This window comes from Setaria viridis, chromosome 2 (genome assembly GCF_005286985.2).
Source record: "Setaria viridis chromosome 2, Setaria_viridis_v4.0, whole genome shotgun sequence".
Classification (NCBI taxonomy): Eukaryota; Viridiplantae; Streptophyta; class Magnoliopsida; order Poales; family Poaceae; genus Setaria; species Setaria viridis.
In genome coordinates this window covers 39,483,364-39,500,238 of record NC_048264.2, presented here as the reverse complement: position 1 = coordinate 39,500,238, position 16,875 = coordinate 39,483,364, and the positions used below count along the sequence as shown (strand labels likewise).

Sequence of the window (16,875 nt, the reverse complement as noted above, 5' to 3'; positions counted from 1 at the left end):
CCGTCAGATTTAGTGACCGACAGTCCACCAGGAGGTTACCCAGGTGGTAGATTTGTAGGCAAGGGAGATCCTAAGATCAAGAACTCAAATGGTAACATAGAGACGCAAGGTTTAGACAGGTTCGGGTCTCTGGAGAGTAATACCCTACGTCCTATATTCTAGTGGATTGTATTGTTGATCGCAGGTGCAAAGAGTTAACGTGAGGTACCCTCGGGGGACGTCCCTGGCCGCCTTATATAGGCTGACAACCTAGAGTTACAATCGAATATGATCTAATCCTAGTCCATTGTTATATGTAAAGCAATCGGAGTCGATTTAGAACAAGTATCCCGTGATATCCAGGCAGAATCCATTCGCCTGATCTCCGGACTTGTGCTCCACCTATCTTCGTGCCTTAGCCTGCACGGCATGGTCGGGCAGCCCCACCTATCAGGACCGATCAAACTGGTCGGTAAGGATCCGTGGGTACCCTTAATCCTCAACCACTCGTATTGAAGAGGCCTTTGAATTGGCTAGAGATTGTGAAAGTTTACTTGTAGTTCGTGGGATTATAAAAGTCAGACTAAAAGGAGGGCCATTTAGATCAGCAACAGCTTTTAAAAAGCCTCGAGGCACAAGCTCACGAATATTTAATTGATCTAAATAAAGTCGGGATCACGAATATTTAATTGATCTAAATAAAGCCGGGATCGAAATAAGGCCTAAGTCATGTACCAGTCCAAAGTTATCAGAAATTATGAATTAGCATCCTCAATTTTTCTTTTTCTTTTTTGAAACACAACACATACGTACTTGGCAGATCCTCGAGATCGATGAAGTCGCCACTGATGTTTCGTTATCGAGCGGTGTGTCGTCTAAAAGAAGAGCGCCAATTAAACCCTGTATATAGAAAAATACGAGCACCAATGCCGAGTCGAGAACTCAAACCTTGTTAAGCAGATTTCACCACGAGAAATCTAATCACCTGAGCTACGCTCAATTTGCTAGTTAAATTTTATTTAGGAAGCTTCAGCTCTTAATTTCCAAATTTTTCTTCGTACATAATAGGCGCAAGAAAACAACATCTCAGGATTTGCATGAGGGAATGTACACTACAGAGAGTATAACCACCGGTTGGGATTTCACACGCCCGTTAGAGAAATCAAATCCATTTGAATATTTATACAAAACGCCTTCTACATGGGGACGTAGCGGGTGTGTTCACGGAATGGGTACGGTTTTGATGAATTTGTACACTTGATAAAAAAAATCATATGTTATCAACATAAACACTTGGATATATCTATTTTTTCTGTTCCATTCCTACCTGGAGATCCGCACCAAGTGCAATAAAAATGATTCTAAAGCACGATACGGTGTAGAGATCGACACGAATATAACCAAAAAAAACATGTGCCACGCCTCAGGGTCTTAAAACTTGCATCGTGATGCAGATCCATTGTTGGCAGCCAGAAACAACAGCTAAGCATGAACATACCCAAGGTACACCCCTAAACCCTTCCATTTTTGTGATCGGGCCTGGCATCTTCCATGCTGAGCTCCTTGATGAATATCGGCCAGGGCCACCACGCCTGCTACCTCCACCTCGCCGGCGACTTGTATCGCCGGGGCGCTCTGCCACAGTTCGGCGAGTACGAGAAATACAGTAACAAGTACAAGCAGCCATTTTACATAAAAGGAAAACTCAAAATAGATGTCAAACGAAACAATGCCCTCATTGACAATAATCTACACTTTTCCCACGGAGCGCGGGCTGTCGTTGGGGAGGCCGTCCGGTATGGAGAGGAAGCGGAGACGCGGTGAGCCGGCCACGGAAGTGGGTTGGCCGACGCGGCGGAGGTTGTGGTCAGTGTGGAGGAACGTGATGTGGACGCCGGCGTCGAGGAGAGCGGCGGCGAAGGGGAGCATGGCGTTGATGTGGCCCTGCGCCGGGACCGGGAACCCCGGTGGCCTCGGCTGCAACCTCAACGAGATTTTCCCGCATGAGGATGCCAGTCTTTCATGGGTTCTCGACGGGTGCGTCTTCTCCCAATTTACCCTAGGGTTAGTACTAACTTTGGGCAGATTAGGCTCGGTATTTTGCAATTAGGCTCATTGTTACGAAGTAAATCGAACCATGCGTTGATTTTGTGGTGATTTGTGCCATTGTGTGTGTAGGATGGATCCCAGTTCGTTCGTGTAGGGCAGGGGTATTCTTGTCCAGATTCATACGTTGTCACCTATCCGAGGTGAAAATGATATTATATGAGCCCTGATGTCTTCCAGCAAATGTCCATAGAACTGTAGTATTCCTAACGAAGACATAATTTTTTATGGCTCACAGCAAAAGTCAACTTTTAATTTAAAATTACATAGTCGCTGAGTGGAGTGATTGAGATTCTCCACCCTGAATTTTCTTTTTGGCCGTCCAATAAACTCATCACCGAACGATCAAGACTAGCAGAGTTCTTCTTGCTAACGGCCAAAAAAACCATCGAAAATACCGATACGCTGACGACCCGTAATCGATGAACATGGGACCACAAAAGATCACAGACGTCATATAGCTCAAATAAACCATAAAAGAAAGGATACGATTATTTCAAACGAGGTTCAGCTTGCGAATATCAAGACTAGCAAATAAGCTAACTTGGATTAATACATGCTCAGCGGAACTCTTGGCAGCCGTTTCAAAAAACTTGGGTTCTGACAAAAACAAAACTATTTCCTATTAAAAAAACTCTTTCATTACACACACACACACACAAGCACACACCAAAAAAATCAGCAACATGAATCATGATATGTGCAAGAGTATTAACAGATAATGATCAATGGTATCATCTTGGTACTGGATGGGTCCAACTTCATCACCTTTATAAAGCATGGATGAGAAAAAATGCTGACTCTTGGTCAACCGCAAAATCTGTCAGAGACACAACAGTAAGTCAGAACTCAGAAGCTGGCAGACAGGATACTGAAACTCCAGGCTGAGGCTAACACATTTCAAACAAAAATGAATGTGTGGAGGTAAACAATAGAATGCCTAGATCGATCAGACGATCAAAATAGAACAACGCAAAGGAGCCCGTCGCTTCATCAGTAATTCAGTATGCAACACGGGGAGATTTGGGAGGAGCAGGGAACTTGTGACCTGACTCCGTTGCAGTCTCCTCTTTTCATACTTGCCTGCATATCCTAATCCGGCTTAGAAACAAATCTATAGGCTAACAGGAAGGGGCAAAGAGGTGCACGACAGAAGAGGTAGGAAGAGATGATAAATGCCAGAACAATCTTGATACAGGAAAAACATACTACGTACACATTTCCGCTGGTTATATATAAAGTCTTCGTTACGAGATTAAGTAGCTCTCTTTTTCTTAAAAAAAAATGAAAAGAACTCCTAACTTTGCTCTACGCTTTAGATTGGATCCACAGTCAATTACAGCGCTACACCAACACCACCTAATCCTAGCATGCCTAAGTAAAAGATGGGAAAACAAAATGACGTCTAGGATAGATACCGTAGGTGCGCGGCCGGCGTCAGTGGGTTAGACCCTCTAGTCATAGTATCTTAGATAAGTGCTTTTGGCACGGTCTCCGGATCGGAGTATAACTCAATTACAGGTCTGTTTGCTTCAAATCGTTTATAAAATATAGCAAAAGTATACTACTGAGTAACACGTTTGGAGTTGAGTATTATCCATATCATTGTCAAAAATCCAAAGGCTGGACAACCTCCGTGTCAAACTGTAGGTATATGTATTCAGAAAAGTCAAAATGACCTGCAATTAGGATGGAGGGAGTAAAATTCAACATTCGTTCCAAGTCTACCTCAGCCTCAGACCGATCAGAATCAATAACACCGAGATTTGAAAACCACCAGGAGTCCGTGGGGAAAAAATTATAAACAGAGTAAAGGCTGCTTGTTGCATTTACATATCTGAATTATCTGTCATTGACCCTCTTTCTATCTCGGAAAAAAGATCCTTCGTTCACTGACCGAGACCGCGTGTCGCCTTCGACGCGCTTAGCTCCCTGATGAACCCGACGAGCCGCTCTAACTCCGTCGCCGACGACCCTCCGGCAGCGACGTCGCGCTTCACCAGCTGCGCCAGAGCCTGCGCTGCCCGCCTGATCTCATCAGATTCCATCGCCTCCCTCACCGTCCTCTCCACCACGCCCCTCTCGCACACGTCCTTCATGTCCAGCCCGTTCCTCCACACGGCGCCGACGAACCGGCTGTTGATATGCTGGTCGGCGAAGAAGGGCCAGCACACCATCGGCACGCCCTCCACGACGGCCTCCAGCGTCGAGTTCCACCCGGCGTGCGTCAGGAAGCACCCCACCGCCCGGTGCCGCAGCACGTCTCGCTGCGGCGCCCACGCCACGATACGTGCCTTGCCGTCTCCTGCGGCCGCCATGGCCGCTTCGTGGAGGACGCCATCCTGGCTTGCCCCGACCATGTCCGGTCGGAGCACCCAGAGGAACGGGTAGCCGGTGGCGGCGATCCCGGACAAGAACTCCTGGAATTGTTCGCGGGAGATGACGGTGAAGCTCCCCAAGCTGACGTACACCACGGACCGATCCGCCTGGCCGTCGAGCCAGGCCAAGCAGCCGTCGTCCTCGCGCCACAAGCTGCAGGACGGCGCTAGCGCCGGCGACATCGCGTGGAGAGGCCCGACGGAGAACAAGTCGCGCATGCGGGGCGCGATGTGCGCGAGCGCCGACCGCTCCAGGGAGGCGGCCGTGTTGAGCACGAGCGCCCGTGCCTTGCCGCAGTGCGCGGAGGCCTTGGCGATCACGTGAAGACTTGGGTCGACGTCGTCGGTGTCACCGCGACGGCGGAAAGAACTTGGAAGATCCCGGCGGCGAAGGAAGCTCTCCATACCCGGAACTCCACGGACCGGCTCGTCGAGGTCGCCGCCTGCAGGGAAGGGGAGGTCCCCAAGCACGAAGAGCCCGGGGGCGGACATGAAGGCCGAGAAGCTGCAGGCGCTGGACGTGCGGAAGGCGAGAGCCGGGACGCCGAGCTCCTCGGCAATGTCGATCGCCCAAGGCATCAGGCCATCGGCGACGACGCAGGTCAACGGCGGGAAGCGGTGCTCGTCATCGGCGCGAGCTCGGTTCGGGCTCCCTGCAGACAACAGAGATGCGAACAGAGCACGGTACCTGACGGAGCCCACCTCCCGCAGCGACCTGTCGAGCTCCCCTAGGTCGCCCACCGAGCGCCGGCTGTCGTCGGGGAGGCCGTCCGGGATGGAGAGGAAGCGGAGGCGCGGCGAGCTGGCCACGGAGGCGGCTCGGCCGACGCGGCGGAGGTTGTGGTCGGAGTGGAGGAATGTGACGTGGGCGCCGGCGTCGAGGAGAGCGGCAGCGAATGGGAGCATGGCGTTGATGTGGCCCTGCACCGGGACCGGGAACACCAGCACGTGCGCCGCCTCCATGTCTCTCGCCGATTGACGGGGCAGGCGGGCGGCGCGGGTAGGGGCGCTAGCAGGCGACCTGAGGTGGGTTTTCGATTGATCTTGGCTGGACGTGCAAGCTCCAACGGAGTGGTAGGTGGCTGTCAAATTTGTTTAAGTCATGTCATGTGGACCTCAATGAATGGCGTTAGTTTGGCCGACGGTCGCAAGGAGCGTCAGGTGCTGTCCTCTGCTCGTGGCTGCATGCGTTTGGCTACTTCCTGAGTGTGATTGACTAGTCATCGGCTGGACAAAATTCTTGAAATTCTTATTTCCTTCCCAAGCCACTCACTCACTCAGTGATAACCACCTGCCAGGGAAGCGGTGCTACACCGGAGGAGGGGAAGATGACTGCTACATTTTGTAGGTGTAAGCCCTGCACCTAGTCCAAAGTTCTCAGAAATTCTGAATTAGCATCCTCAACTTTTTTTGGAAATTCAATTTTGAGTTGGAAGCTTCAGCGCCTGATTTTTAAAATTTTCAGGGTTATATATGTAATAGTACTAAAGTGTTGGAGGAACTCACAACACTCGGAATTGTGGCCGCCGGATAAAAGTCGGACAGCTGTGATCCACTTACCTCTTCCTATGCACTCCCAAATCCTGAATCCTAAAAAGCTTGCCGGAGCTTTGCGGTGGTGGAGAAGAGCCTGCGCCGACCGCCTGATCTCACCGGACTCCATGGCCTCCCTCACCGTCCTCTCCACGACGGCCCTGTCGCACACGTTCTTCATGTCCAGCCCCGTCCTCCACACGGCGCCCACGAACCGGCTGTTGGTCTGCTGGTCCGAGGAGATCGGCCTGCACACCGTCGGCACGCCCGCGACGACGGCTTCCAGCGTCGAGTTCCACCCGGCGTGGGTCAGGAAGCAACCCATGGCGCGGTGCCGCAGCACGTCTCGCTGCGGCGCCCACGCCACGACGCGGGCCTTGCCGTCCCCGGCCTCCCTGACGACAGCTTCTCGGAGAGCGGCGGCGTCCGGGCTCGCCTTGACCATGTCCGACCGGAGCACCCAGAGGAACGGGTAGCCTGCGGCGACGAGCCCGGAGAAGAACTCGGTGAACTGCTCGCGAGAGATGGTAGCGAGGCTCCCCAAGCTCGCGTACACGACGGACTTGTCGGATAGGCCGTCGAGCCACGCCATGCAGCCGTCGTCCTCGCGCTGGCGCGCAGCAGGCTGCCGCCCGCTGCCGACGCTGGGGACATTGCGTGCAGAGGCCCGACGGCGAACAAGTCCTGCATACGTGGCGCGATGTGCGCGAGCGCTGACCGCTCCAGGGTGGCGGTGGTGTTGAGTATGAGCGCCCGCGCCTTGCTGGCGTCAGCGGAGAGCTTGGCGAGCGCGCAGCGCCGGGCTGACGTCGTCGGTGTCGTTTCGGCGGCAATGGCCTGGGAGATCTCGTCGCCGCAGGAAGCTCTCCATTCCCGGAACGCCGCTCACCGGCTCGTCGAGGTCGCTGCCAGCGGGGAAGGGGAGCTCGCCGAGCTCGAAGAGCTTGGGCGCGGACAGGAAGGCCAAGAAGCTGCCGGCGCTGGCCGTGCGGAAGACGATCGCCGGGACGCCGAGCTCCTCGGCGACGTCGATGGCCCAAGGCAGCAAGCCATCGGCGACAAGGCACGTCACCGGCGGGAAGCCGCCGGTGAGGTCAACGCCGGCACCAGCAGCAAGGCTGGTACCAATGGACGACGGCGCGAGCAGAGCACGGTACGGGCCTGTGGCCCCCGCCGCCAGGGACTTGTAGAGCTCCGGGAGTGCGGACGCCGAGCGGGGGTGGTCGTCGGGGAGCCCGTCCGGGACGGCCAGGAAGCGGAGGCGCGGCGACCCGGCCGCGGAGGAGGCACGGCCGCCGAGGCGGCGGAGGTTGTGCTCGGTGTGGAGGAAGGTGACGTGGACGCCGGCATCCACGAGGGTGGTGGCGAAGTGGAGCATACAGTTGATGTGGCCCTGTATCGGGAACGGGAAGACGAGCACGTGCGCCGTCGCCATGGACGGCGACGGCCGGCCGGCAGTTGAAGGGGGCTGTAGCTGCAGTTGATCGGAGTGGGTGGTCTGTTGTCCCTCTCCTCTGTGCCTGGCTACTTCTGACAGTGGTGCTGTGGTGGTGGGTTGGAGAAGTATTCGCTGTCCGCAACGCCGGCTGCGGGCGGCCCACGCTAATTCTTGACTTCTCTGAAGAAGGGGCAAGAAGAACGAAGGTCAAAGCTCTCTTCTCGCACTCCATTTGGGTAAACGGCTTGGTGCCCAAGGATATGGAGTAGCACCTATTCTCTACGCCAAAACAAGAAGGAAGAAAGTCACTGTCCAAAAGGCGGTGGAGAATTAACAATCACGCATTTGTTCTAGCCACTACGTCTAATTCACACACATCTTCCATCCCTGCCCCTTCAATTAGTGATAGCATGCATGTATGCAGCTCAACTGTCATTTAGACATTGAGGTGATATTATTGAGCACTGAAATGAGCATTGCTCAATTCACGAATTGAACTGAGCATAGATCACTGTTAATGTTAAGGTTACTTGTGGTGGAACTTGCCCACCAAAGTTCAAGCTCTCGACTTGACACGAGTGCTCATATTTTTTTGGAATTTGTTTTAGATGATTTCGTCAATCTCAAGATATACCAGTTTAGTCTATCAAAGGTGCTTATATGGTGAAGGTTGCGCGAGCATATGTATGGTACTATATTTCACAAACAAAACAATGAAATTAGAGTTGTTCGGAGATTTATGACAATTTTTCTCAAAATAAATACGGATCTTTCGAAGACCATGAACATGTTGCCATCTCTTCTTTTGAATAAGTGAGCAAGTAACCGAAGGAGGCTAATTGCATCCATGCTACACTTGGTTGCTACGAAAAAAAATAAAGAACGCTTAAGATCTTTGCATGGAGTATCAAAAGCTTCATAAACCTTCACCAGTTATTCTACCGATCAATTGCTTCTCCACTTCCAGTGTTCATGGCATTCTACTCTATATATGGCCACATGAGTACATTTTAAGACCAGTCAATTACTTCTGCTTGTCCCACTCATGTATCTTCCACTCTGGCAATTGCTGAATGACCATCTGCGCAAGCAACAAATCAGGGGCATGCTGTCAATGCTATTGCCTTCTGAAAAAAACATGAAGCGGCACTGCAAGGATATTGTGGACCGGTACTCCCTTCGTTCCAAATTGTAGATCGTTTTTGGTATTTCTAGATGCATAATCTTTGTATCTAGATGCATAATCTTTGTATCTAGATGCATAATAGTATCTATAAACCTAGAAAAGCTAAAATGGTCTACAATTTGAAACAGAGGGAGTAGTATATAAGAACTGGATGTGCACAATCACAACAATTTTTTAGTAAGAATTTCGTATAAAGAAATTCTGAATTGGTAGCTTGGTTTTCTTTTACTTCTGGTAATACAGTGTGTGAAAGCTACAGTAAGAAGCATTTATCTGTTCATACCTGTCCAGTTGAATCTGCATTGCCGACCGTAGCCTGGCAAGCCAATCTCCACGTCTTGGGTTTCTGAAGAAGGCCGGACAAAGTTTAGCACAAACAACACACGTTCAGTTCTCAGTTCAGAGTTCAGAGCATGATGCAGCGAATTTTCTTTTTTATTGTTTAAGAAAAAAAGGATTTTGCAACGGCTGCTTCTGATCAACAGAGGAGGGAGTTTGTTCTACAAACCCTTTTGAGCATCTCCTTTTCCTTTTCGGTTTTTGGAGAAAGCATTTCCTTGCCTTCAACCACCTGTAAAATTAGCGAAGGGTCAAAGTGTTAGGTCCAGCTCTCTTTGGGTTAATTGGTCATTGGATCAGGATTCCGTATAAGCTTATGATCAAATGGCACTAGCTCTGACTGCAGCATGAGGCCCCTGACTGAGATTGAGATAAAGTGATCACACCCACAAAATGCTAATCCTCACGCAACATTGCACCACAAATCAAAGCTAAGATGAGACTCGTTTACTTCTGAACTTCTGAATGAATTCCGTATTTACCTCGACGATGCAGGTCCCGCACACGCCGCCTCCTGAGCAGTTGAGAAGGAACTTATCCTGCAGCAACAGAGAGCAGCAGCGAGAACCAATCAGTTTGTGCAGGTGCAAGTGCAAGCACGGTGAACAAGCGAGAGCGACATCGCCGGCGGCGGCTCACGTAGGGCCCGTAGAGGTCGATGTAGCCCTCGAGCATGATGTCCCGGAGCTTCTGCCCGCCGCGCGCCGTCCGGTAGTGCACGTCCGGCGTCCCGTCCGGCAGCAGCCGCGGCTGCATAGGCATCGCACCGCGCGAGCCAAGCGGCGTCAGCTAGTAATTCGCAATGAAGAAAACCAGAGTGTGCAACGTCGTCTGAAAGCCTAGGCCCGAGAGAACTCACGCTGACGAACGCGAAGTCGACGGACGGCTCCTCCACCTCCTCCTCCGGCGCGCCGGCGGAGCCGGGCGCGCCCATCTCGACGGCGTGGGCGACGCGGAGGCGGCGCCGACTCTGCTGCCGCGGCGCGCGGAGCGAGCAGACCTGCTTCTTGGCGCCGCCGCTGCAGCTGCAGTGGGACTGGGCGAGAGGAGGTGAGGAGACGCCGAGGAGGCCGATGAGCTGCACGGCGGATCCCATTTTCCGGCGGTGTGCGAGGCGGTGCTCCTTGTGCAGATGTGCTATGACGACGACGACGACGACGCCGCGCGCGCGCCCTGCCTTGTGTAGGTGTGTGATGATATTTTTGGCTCGAATTATCATCTTATCCGGGAGCCTGACTGGTGCGCATGTGGCCGGAGAGGACCTGCTAGTGGGCCCGCTGGAGCTGGCGCAGGCACGACGTCAGCTGCACTTTTTCTGCCAGGTGGATGGTGACATTTGTGTTCAGCAGACCATCTGGATTTATCCATTTTTGTCCATTGGGAGGCCTGGTGATTTCTGTTCACAGCAGAACAATTTAGGCTTACGTAATTTCTTTTAATGATTTATCCATGGTCTGTGATAAGAAATACACGAGTACTTACCAGGATAACATTTTAAAAAAAATCAAAAACGACATTTTTCATGGATTTATAGCTCTGGAATGTCTTTGGACTTACATGGCATGCCATTAAAGTAGGAAAACTATTAGATGCTCAACCTGAAAGTATAGTTCCCAACGCAATCGAAAGAAACTTTTTTTTTATAGTAACAATAACAATTATTTTTTTAAAAAAGATGGATTTTATCGCATCAAGCCCAGTGTATAGGACCTCAAAGAAACATTGAATTACATCAAAAACCACATAGGCCCTAGTCATCACATCCCATGCTCCTCTTATCTAGGTAAAGCCATCGAGGGCCAACTGTAATTTTGAAGCCACTATATATGGCATCTTGAAGAAAGACCCTAGAACACAGTTCAACAAATCGGACAAATACCAGACTAGATGGAGGAAACACCTTCCCTCCTGAGGGAAGTAGAGGCAATAGTAGGACCAAAACATGATGCTACTGTAACATACTTTCTCTGTACCAAAAAGAATGATGTTTTGACATTTAAAATTTGTTCCAAAAAGAATGATGTTCTCGAATTTAAATCTTATGCATGCATAATTTGGCGCGTTGATATGGTGCATGCATGATTAAATGGAAACATATTTTCTCCATTTTCTATATGCAAACTGAACTAAGGGTACATGCGTCTTTTTCATTCATGCCTAATCTGTCTGAAAAATCCTAAAAAGTCATTCTTTTTTGGACGGAGAGAGTAGGGCAGAGAAGAAACCGGATGATTTTTTTTTCACATAGTAAAAACACAACGTTGCCACTCTTTGACAAAAAGCAGGAAATCCAACTTTGGATTCAGGCCGGTGCGATACGACTAGGTTGTCTGGAACATGCGTAGTATCTAGACTAAAAACCCCTCTCTCTCTTGGCCGTTGTCTTTGATGATGTCTTTTGCGAACAATGCTCAGCGTTAGGGCTTTGTAATTTCTGTGAAATTTCTATTCCTTCTTAATACGATGATACTAGCACGCTTGCGTATTCAAGAAACAATTAAAAGGTTGTGGCACAAGTTTGGTCGTATATCGGCCTCGAAAGAATCCAAATCCGTTCAATTTTCCTACAATGGTAGCAGCACAAATCCATCTTCATCCTTCTTCCTCATCAGTATAGCTACATTTTTTTTCCTCTAAATGATAATCGGGCTCCACAACAGACACAACGTTAGCATATAGTGAAGATGTCGATCCAAAGGAAGAAACAGGAGGCGCCCATGTGACCTGCAAGGGTTCTCCAATGTGAAAAATGGAAGAAGAAAAATGGTAAATGAGATCTAATAACATCAGGGTCACCTTCACTTGCACTCAGTAGTCAGCCGTGACGACATGATACAAAGATTCAATTTGGGTGGCTTACTAAAAGAGGTAGCTGGTGGCTTATCCAAATTCCTCCTGCACTTGGCGCCACGCCGCCACCTCCACCCACCATTTCTGGTCAGCGTATACCTGGAGCAGAGCAGCCGTCAGCCGAGGCATTCGTGATTCGCTTCCCCACGAACCGACGAGTCGACGACCATGCCCGCCGCCGCCCCGGCGGCGGCAACGGGCTCGTCTCCTGTGCCACAAACCGGGCTCGCGCGGCACACGTGTGGCGCAGCTGCTGCCGCGCGTTCTCTGGTTGGCTGCCGCATGGTTGGTTCCACCACTGATCATGTCGCGTGGCGTGGCGTGTCTGGCGTTTTTTGGGCCGCGCCTCATGCCTCGCGCGCATCCCATGATCCCATCCCTTAAATAGACGCCACCGCCGCGCCGAGCTGGAGCAGACACGAGCAGTGCAGGTCGATCTGCGCGGACATGGCGGAGGCGGCGGCGGACATGGCGCACGTGCTGGTGTTCCCGGTCCCGGCGCAGGGCCACCTCAACAGCTTCCTCCACTTCTCCACGGGGCTCCTCCGCGCCGGCCTCCACGTCACGTTCCTCCACACCGACCACAACCTCCGCCGCCTGGGCGCCGCGGCGCGCGAGGCCGCGGCCGCCTCGCCGCGCCTCCGCTTCCTGTCCGTCCCCGACGGCCTCCCCGACGACGACCCCCGCGCCTTGGACGGCATCCCGCGGCTCATGGAGACCCTGAGCACCACGGGCGGAGCCGCGTACCGCGACCTGCTCGCCTCGCTGCGGCGTCGCGATGGGCGCGCCGATGACGGGTTCCCGCCGGTGACGTGCGTCGTCGCCGACGGCGTCATGCCGTTCGCGTGGGAGATCGCCGAGGAGCTCGGCGTCCCCGCGATCGCGTACCGCACGGTGAGCGCGTGCTCCGTCCTGGCGTACATGTCCGTGCCCAGGCTCATCGAGCTCGGCGAGCTCCCGTTCCCCGAGGGCGGCGGCGACCTCGATGAGCCCGTCCGCGGCGTCCCGGGGATGGAGAGCTTCCTGCGGCGGCGAGACCTCCCGATCGAGTGCCGTTCCCTCACCGAGACGCACCAAGACCCCTTGCTGAAGGCGGTGGTCGCGGCCACCGCGCGCAGCCGCAAGGCCAGAGCGCTCATGCTCAACACGACCGCGTCCCTAGAGCGTTCATCCCTCACCCACCTCGCCCAGGAGATGCGCGACGTGTTCGCCGTCGGGCTGCTCCACGCCATGTTCCCCGCGCCGGCGGCCGCCACGAGCCTGTGGCGCCACGACGACGGGTGCACGGCGTGGCTCGACGGCCACGCGGAGCGGTCCGTGGTGTACATCAGCCTGGGGAGCCTCACCGTGATCTCCCACGAGCAGTTCACCGAGTTCCTACGCGGGCTCGTCGCCGCCGGCTACCCGTTCCTCTGGGTGCTCCGGCCGGACATGCTCGGGGCGAGCCAGGACGACGCGCTCCTGGAAGCCGTCGCCGCGGTCGGGGAAGACAGGGCTCTCGTCGTGCCGTGGGCGCCGCAGCGGGACGTGCTCCGGCACCGCGCCGTGGGGTGCTTCCTGACGCACGCCGGGTGGAACTCGACGGTGGAGGGCGTCGCCGAGGGCGTGCCGTTGGTGTGCTGGCCCTTCTTCGTCGACCAACAGATCAACAGCCGGTTCGTGGGCGCCGTGTGGAGGAACGGGCTGGACATGAAGGACGTGTGCGAGAGGGACGTAGTGGAGAGGACGGTGAGGGAGGCCATGGAATCCGATGAGATCAGGAGGTCGGCTCGCGCCCTGGCGGAGCAGGTGGAGCGTGACATCGCCGACGGCGGGTCGTCGGCGATGGAGTTCGAGCGGCTCGTCGGCTTCATCAAGGAGCTCAGCAGAACGTCAGCCGCAGAGGTCGGTCTCCACATTCAAGAATGAACGGAACTAGCCAAAGGCTTCCTGGCTATACACATGTATTGTGGAGCATTGCTCGATATCGTTAAGATTGGATTGCTACTTAAGATAGGTCGTATGAGGTTGTTGTTCAGTCATCGATACAGTTCGTATGTTTTTTGTTTCTATGAAATCGATAAGAAGTCTGTTGGATGTTACTCAACACAATGACCGCAAATGCTGAAAAAGATCGTTGTGGCGTGTGCTTGTTCATGTTTTTCAGATTAACAGCACTGACAGCATGCATCCGCTGAATTGTTTTCGAAAATATACATGATCGCTCAGATACTGCCGAAGTGGAACTGTGCAAGGTACATGAGTGGGACAAGCAAAACCTTGAGCATTTGGCAAGTACCTGTCGCCAAATTATGGAGCCCGGTCTGTAATGGCGACATGTATTGCGGTCTCAGATCAGAAACGACATTTTATATTCGAGAAAAAGCTTGCTGCGTTTTTGCCATTTCCTGAGTGCACTCATGCCGATTTTACTTTTCTTGATGTCATGCCGCCCGCCGTCGCCATCCTTCTTTCCCGATGGCAGAAGGATTTGGCACTTGGCCGGAGCTATGGCCTATGGGCACCCGAGTAGGAGAGAACCGGAGAATTCAATCGCAGTCAGGGCTCGATTGCTCCAGAGATCGAGACGAACGGGGGCAAATCACAAATTGTATGAAGCCAAGCACACGATGCCGCAAAGTGACGACGTCAACCAGCAAGCCGCCAAAGTTAAGGAATCAAGCGAAGATCGTCGGCCGCCGGCGATGCAGATAGCGAATCGCAGAGGAGATGGCAGCCGTCGAGACAATATTAAACTTGGCTATGAGCCCATTGTTGGACTTTTTCTCTAATATAGTTAGCATTCGTGTTACTTAAAAAAAAATGGTCTAACAGGAAATCGAACATAGGGATGGTGTGATAGAGAAATGGAACATAGGTGCAAGTGAGTGACAGATGCCAAACACAAGCTGACAATTAGGACCTGTGTGTCGTCTGAAAAATCAAGTTGAAATGTGGGTAAATGGAGCACACGTTTGCGCAAATGACGACGTCAACCAGCCACCAAAGTAGAAGAGGAATGACGAATGAAGCAAGATCGTGGCCCGCCGGCGATGATTGCATACAGAGAATCACAGAGGAGACGCCTGCTAACAGTTCCAACCCGCACCTGGTCGACAAGACGATCGAGGAGGAGTCGCCGAGGAGACGCCTCCAACCCTGGGGTCTCGGCTCCCCGGCGCGCTCGCCTCGCTGGCGACCCCACCGGGCTCGTCCGACCTCGGAAGGCACCGCTAATCATCGCCATCAATAACGCCTACGCGAAGGCGTCGCCGACCACGCACGATGTGCGGCGCGTGCTGGTGGACATGGACCGAGGTTCGACGGCGGCAGAAGCGGCTCGTGTTCTTTCCAGTCGTACGCCGGCGAGGATGAGCCTGGAGCCCTGGAATGGATAGATCGATCTGCAGCCGCGTCGTCGTCGTCGCCCAGAGCTCCGAGTGCGCTGCGCGCCTTTCGCCGAGCTCGGACGCCGTGTCTCTTGTCCGGTAACGCCGAGGCCACCTACCCCGTCCGCTGGCAGATCTCGCCGGCGTGCTCCGTCGTCGGGGACGCCGGGAGGCCGGGTGCCACGTGATGAGTTAATTTTTTTTTTTGAAAAACACATGATGAGTTGATGAATGATGACATTGCTGGGTCCTGGGTGCGGGTGCGAGTCACATGAGCAGGAGGTCCGGGACTCCAGGAGACCGTCGAGCCGCTGCTGAGTGGTGGTGACGCAGCCCGGAGCTGTTCGCAGCATGCTTCGGCGCCGACCAAGCTCGCCAAGTGACCAAGGCAATCGCATCGCACACCCACGCCTCTGCGGTGACACGCGTCAGCGGAGGCAGGGGTTTTTGACGGGGCTTCTTTGGTTTGGGCGTGAATTGAAAAGGGCCGAAAATTTTGAGCGGTAAAAAAAAACCGGGCTCAACTGAGAAACATGTTTATCGGATTTCTCGTTTTTTTTCGTCGAGAAATTTTTCCCTGGATGGAAGAGGGCGTGACTCCCGGCCCGTGTAGCGAGAACCTTCAAAAGGCGGCGGCGGTGACGGCGCAGGGGTCTTCTTGGCGGCCGAGCTCTTGGGTGCCAAGGGCTTGGGCCTCCTGTGCTGAAGCTCTCGGCGGATGCTCTGCATGCCGGAAGAGGAGAAGCGAGGCGGCATCACCGTTGGATCGGAGAAGCGCGGCGGGGAGGACCGGATGGAGGAGTGGAGGAGGGCAATCGGAGGCGATGGGAGGAAGGCAAGAGTGGAGTTGTGGGTGGATGGGTCGGATCGAGCAGAGGAGCGGAGGAAGACGAGAGAGCACAGGTGGGGATTGCGCGCGACGGGGGGAGCGTGAGATTTAAGCAGATGATTCGCAGATCGGGCCGAGCCGCTGAGCGACGCGGTATTGGACGAGTCCGATCGGAAGTCGATGGATGGGCCAGTTTCCGTGAGTAGCAAGTTTAATTGATTAAGGCCTGATGGTTTCCAACTGCTGTTGGGCTGGTGGATCGATCCATCTGGTCATCTGGCCCTAGATATTTCCATTTTGAGATCATCCCATTTGAATTTTCTCTCAACGTTCGCCCAGGGCAGTCTAAACTCTAAACCCTTCCCCCCGCAGACCTCAATTCCTCTAGAAAATGGAGCTTTTTTTCATCAGCTTATTAAAAAAGTCACGATCCATTCTTGAGTTGAGCACGTATTGAACGAATTTTTTTACCGGAACATTAAAAGAACCTTTGGGCTTCGGAAGGGTACAATACATATTAGCAAGCAAAGTACACCGGCGTATGCATTCAGAAAGTACACGTAATAGCAGCCAGGAGAATATCAAATTTGAGTCTGTTTCTTGTTTTTTTAAGGTCGTCTGTTTATTGATGTTGGGGGAAACTGAATCGATGTTAGCAACCCAATAAGTAGTTGTCCTGAGTTCAGTGCTTTATTGTCGAAGACCCGACAGCAGCGTTGCTTCCATAGGTTCCAGGCGTGTGTAGATGAGTACCTGTAAGTGCAGTTCCCTGGAAGATCACCCTGCCTGAACCATAGAAGCCCACCAGTTTGCAGTTGTTCGATGGCCATTTGCAGGGAGTGTGAAATTGCTCCACTGTGCAATCTTCT

The 16,875-nt window shown here is 53.1% G+C and overlaps 3 protein-coding genes and 1 pseudogene across 3 annotated transcripts; 1 reads left to right on the top strand and 3 right to left on the bottom strand.

Annotated features, from left to right (window-relative positions):
* Window positions 1-3,722: 3,722 nt before the first annotated feature.
* Window positions 3,723-5,875, bottom strand: LOC117846383 (myricetin 3-O-rhamnoside 1,2-glucosyltransferase UGT709G2). The gene has a single exon (XM_034727534.2). The coding sequence runs from the start codon at window positions 5,424-5,426 to the stop codon at window positions 3,975-3,977; it is 1,452 nt and encodes a 483-aa protein (XP_034583425.1). The 5' UTR covers window positions 5,427-5,875; the 3' UTR covers window positions 3,723-3,974.
* Window positions 5,876-5,901: 26 nt separating this feature from the next.
* LOC117846382 (myricetin 3-O-rhamnoside 1,2-glucosyltransferase UGT709G2-like) lies at window positions 5,902-8,061 on the bottom strand (annotated as a pseudogene).
* Window positions 8,062-8,211: 150 nt separating this feature from the next.
* On the bottom strand, window positions 8,212-10,159 carry LOC117846384 (photosynthetic NDH subunit of subcomplex B 3, chloroplastic). Its single transcript, XM_034727535.2, has 6 exons — window positions 9,819-10,159; window positions 9,599-9,709; window positions 9,442-9,498; window positions 9,129-9,191; window positions 8,904-8,966; window positions 8,212-8,515 (listed from the first exon to the last, which is right to left on the bottom strand). Exons 1-6 carry the CDS (start codon window positions 10,053-10,055, stop codon window positions 8,459-8,461), a joined length of 588 nt encoding a protein of 195 aa, XP_034583426.1. The 5' UTR covers window positions 10,056-10,159; the 3' UTR covers window positions 8,212-8,458.
* Window positions 10,160-11,685: 1,526 nt separating this feature from the next.
* LOC117843194 (myricetin 3-O-rhamnoside 1,2-glucosyltransferase UGT709G2) lies at window positions 11,686-13,890 on the top strand. Its single transcript, XM_034723752.2, has one exon. It carries the CDS (start codon window positions 12,257-12,259, stop codon window positions 13,715-13,717), a length of 1,461 nt encoding a protein of 486 aa, XP_034579643.1. The 5' UTR covers window positions 11,686-12,256; the 3' UTR covers window positions 13,718-13,890.
* Window positions 13,891-16,875: the final 2,985 nt, after the last annotated feature.

Bases quoted from the DNA above. Each gene is read 5' to 3' on its own strand.
- LOC117846383 (XM_034727534.2), bottom strand. From the start codon at position 5,426: ATGGAGGCGGCGCACGTGCTGGTGTTCCCGGTCCCGGTGCAGGGCCAC.
- LOC117846384 (XM_034727535.2), bottom strand. From the start codon at position 10,055: ATGGGATCCGCCGTGCAGCTCATCGGCCTCCTCGGCGTCTCCTCACCT. The intron at 9,710-9,818 runs GTGAGTTCTCTC...ATGCCTATGCAG, and splicing joins TCGACTTCGCGTTCGTCAGC to CCGCGGCTGCTGCCGGACGG. The intron at 8,516-8,903 runs GTATGAACAGAT...TTGCTTGCGCAG, and splicing joins ATGCAGATTCAACTGGACAG to ATGGTCATTCAGCAATTGCC.
- LOC117843194 (XM_034723752.2), top strand. From the start codon at position 12,257: ATGGCGGAGGCGGCGGCGGACATGGCGCACGTGCTGGTGTTCCCGGTC.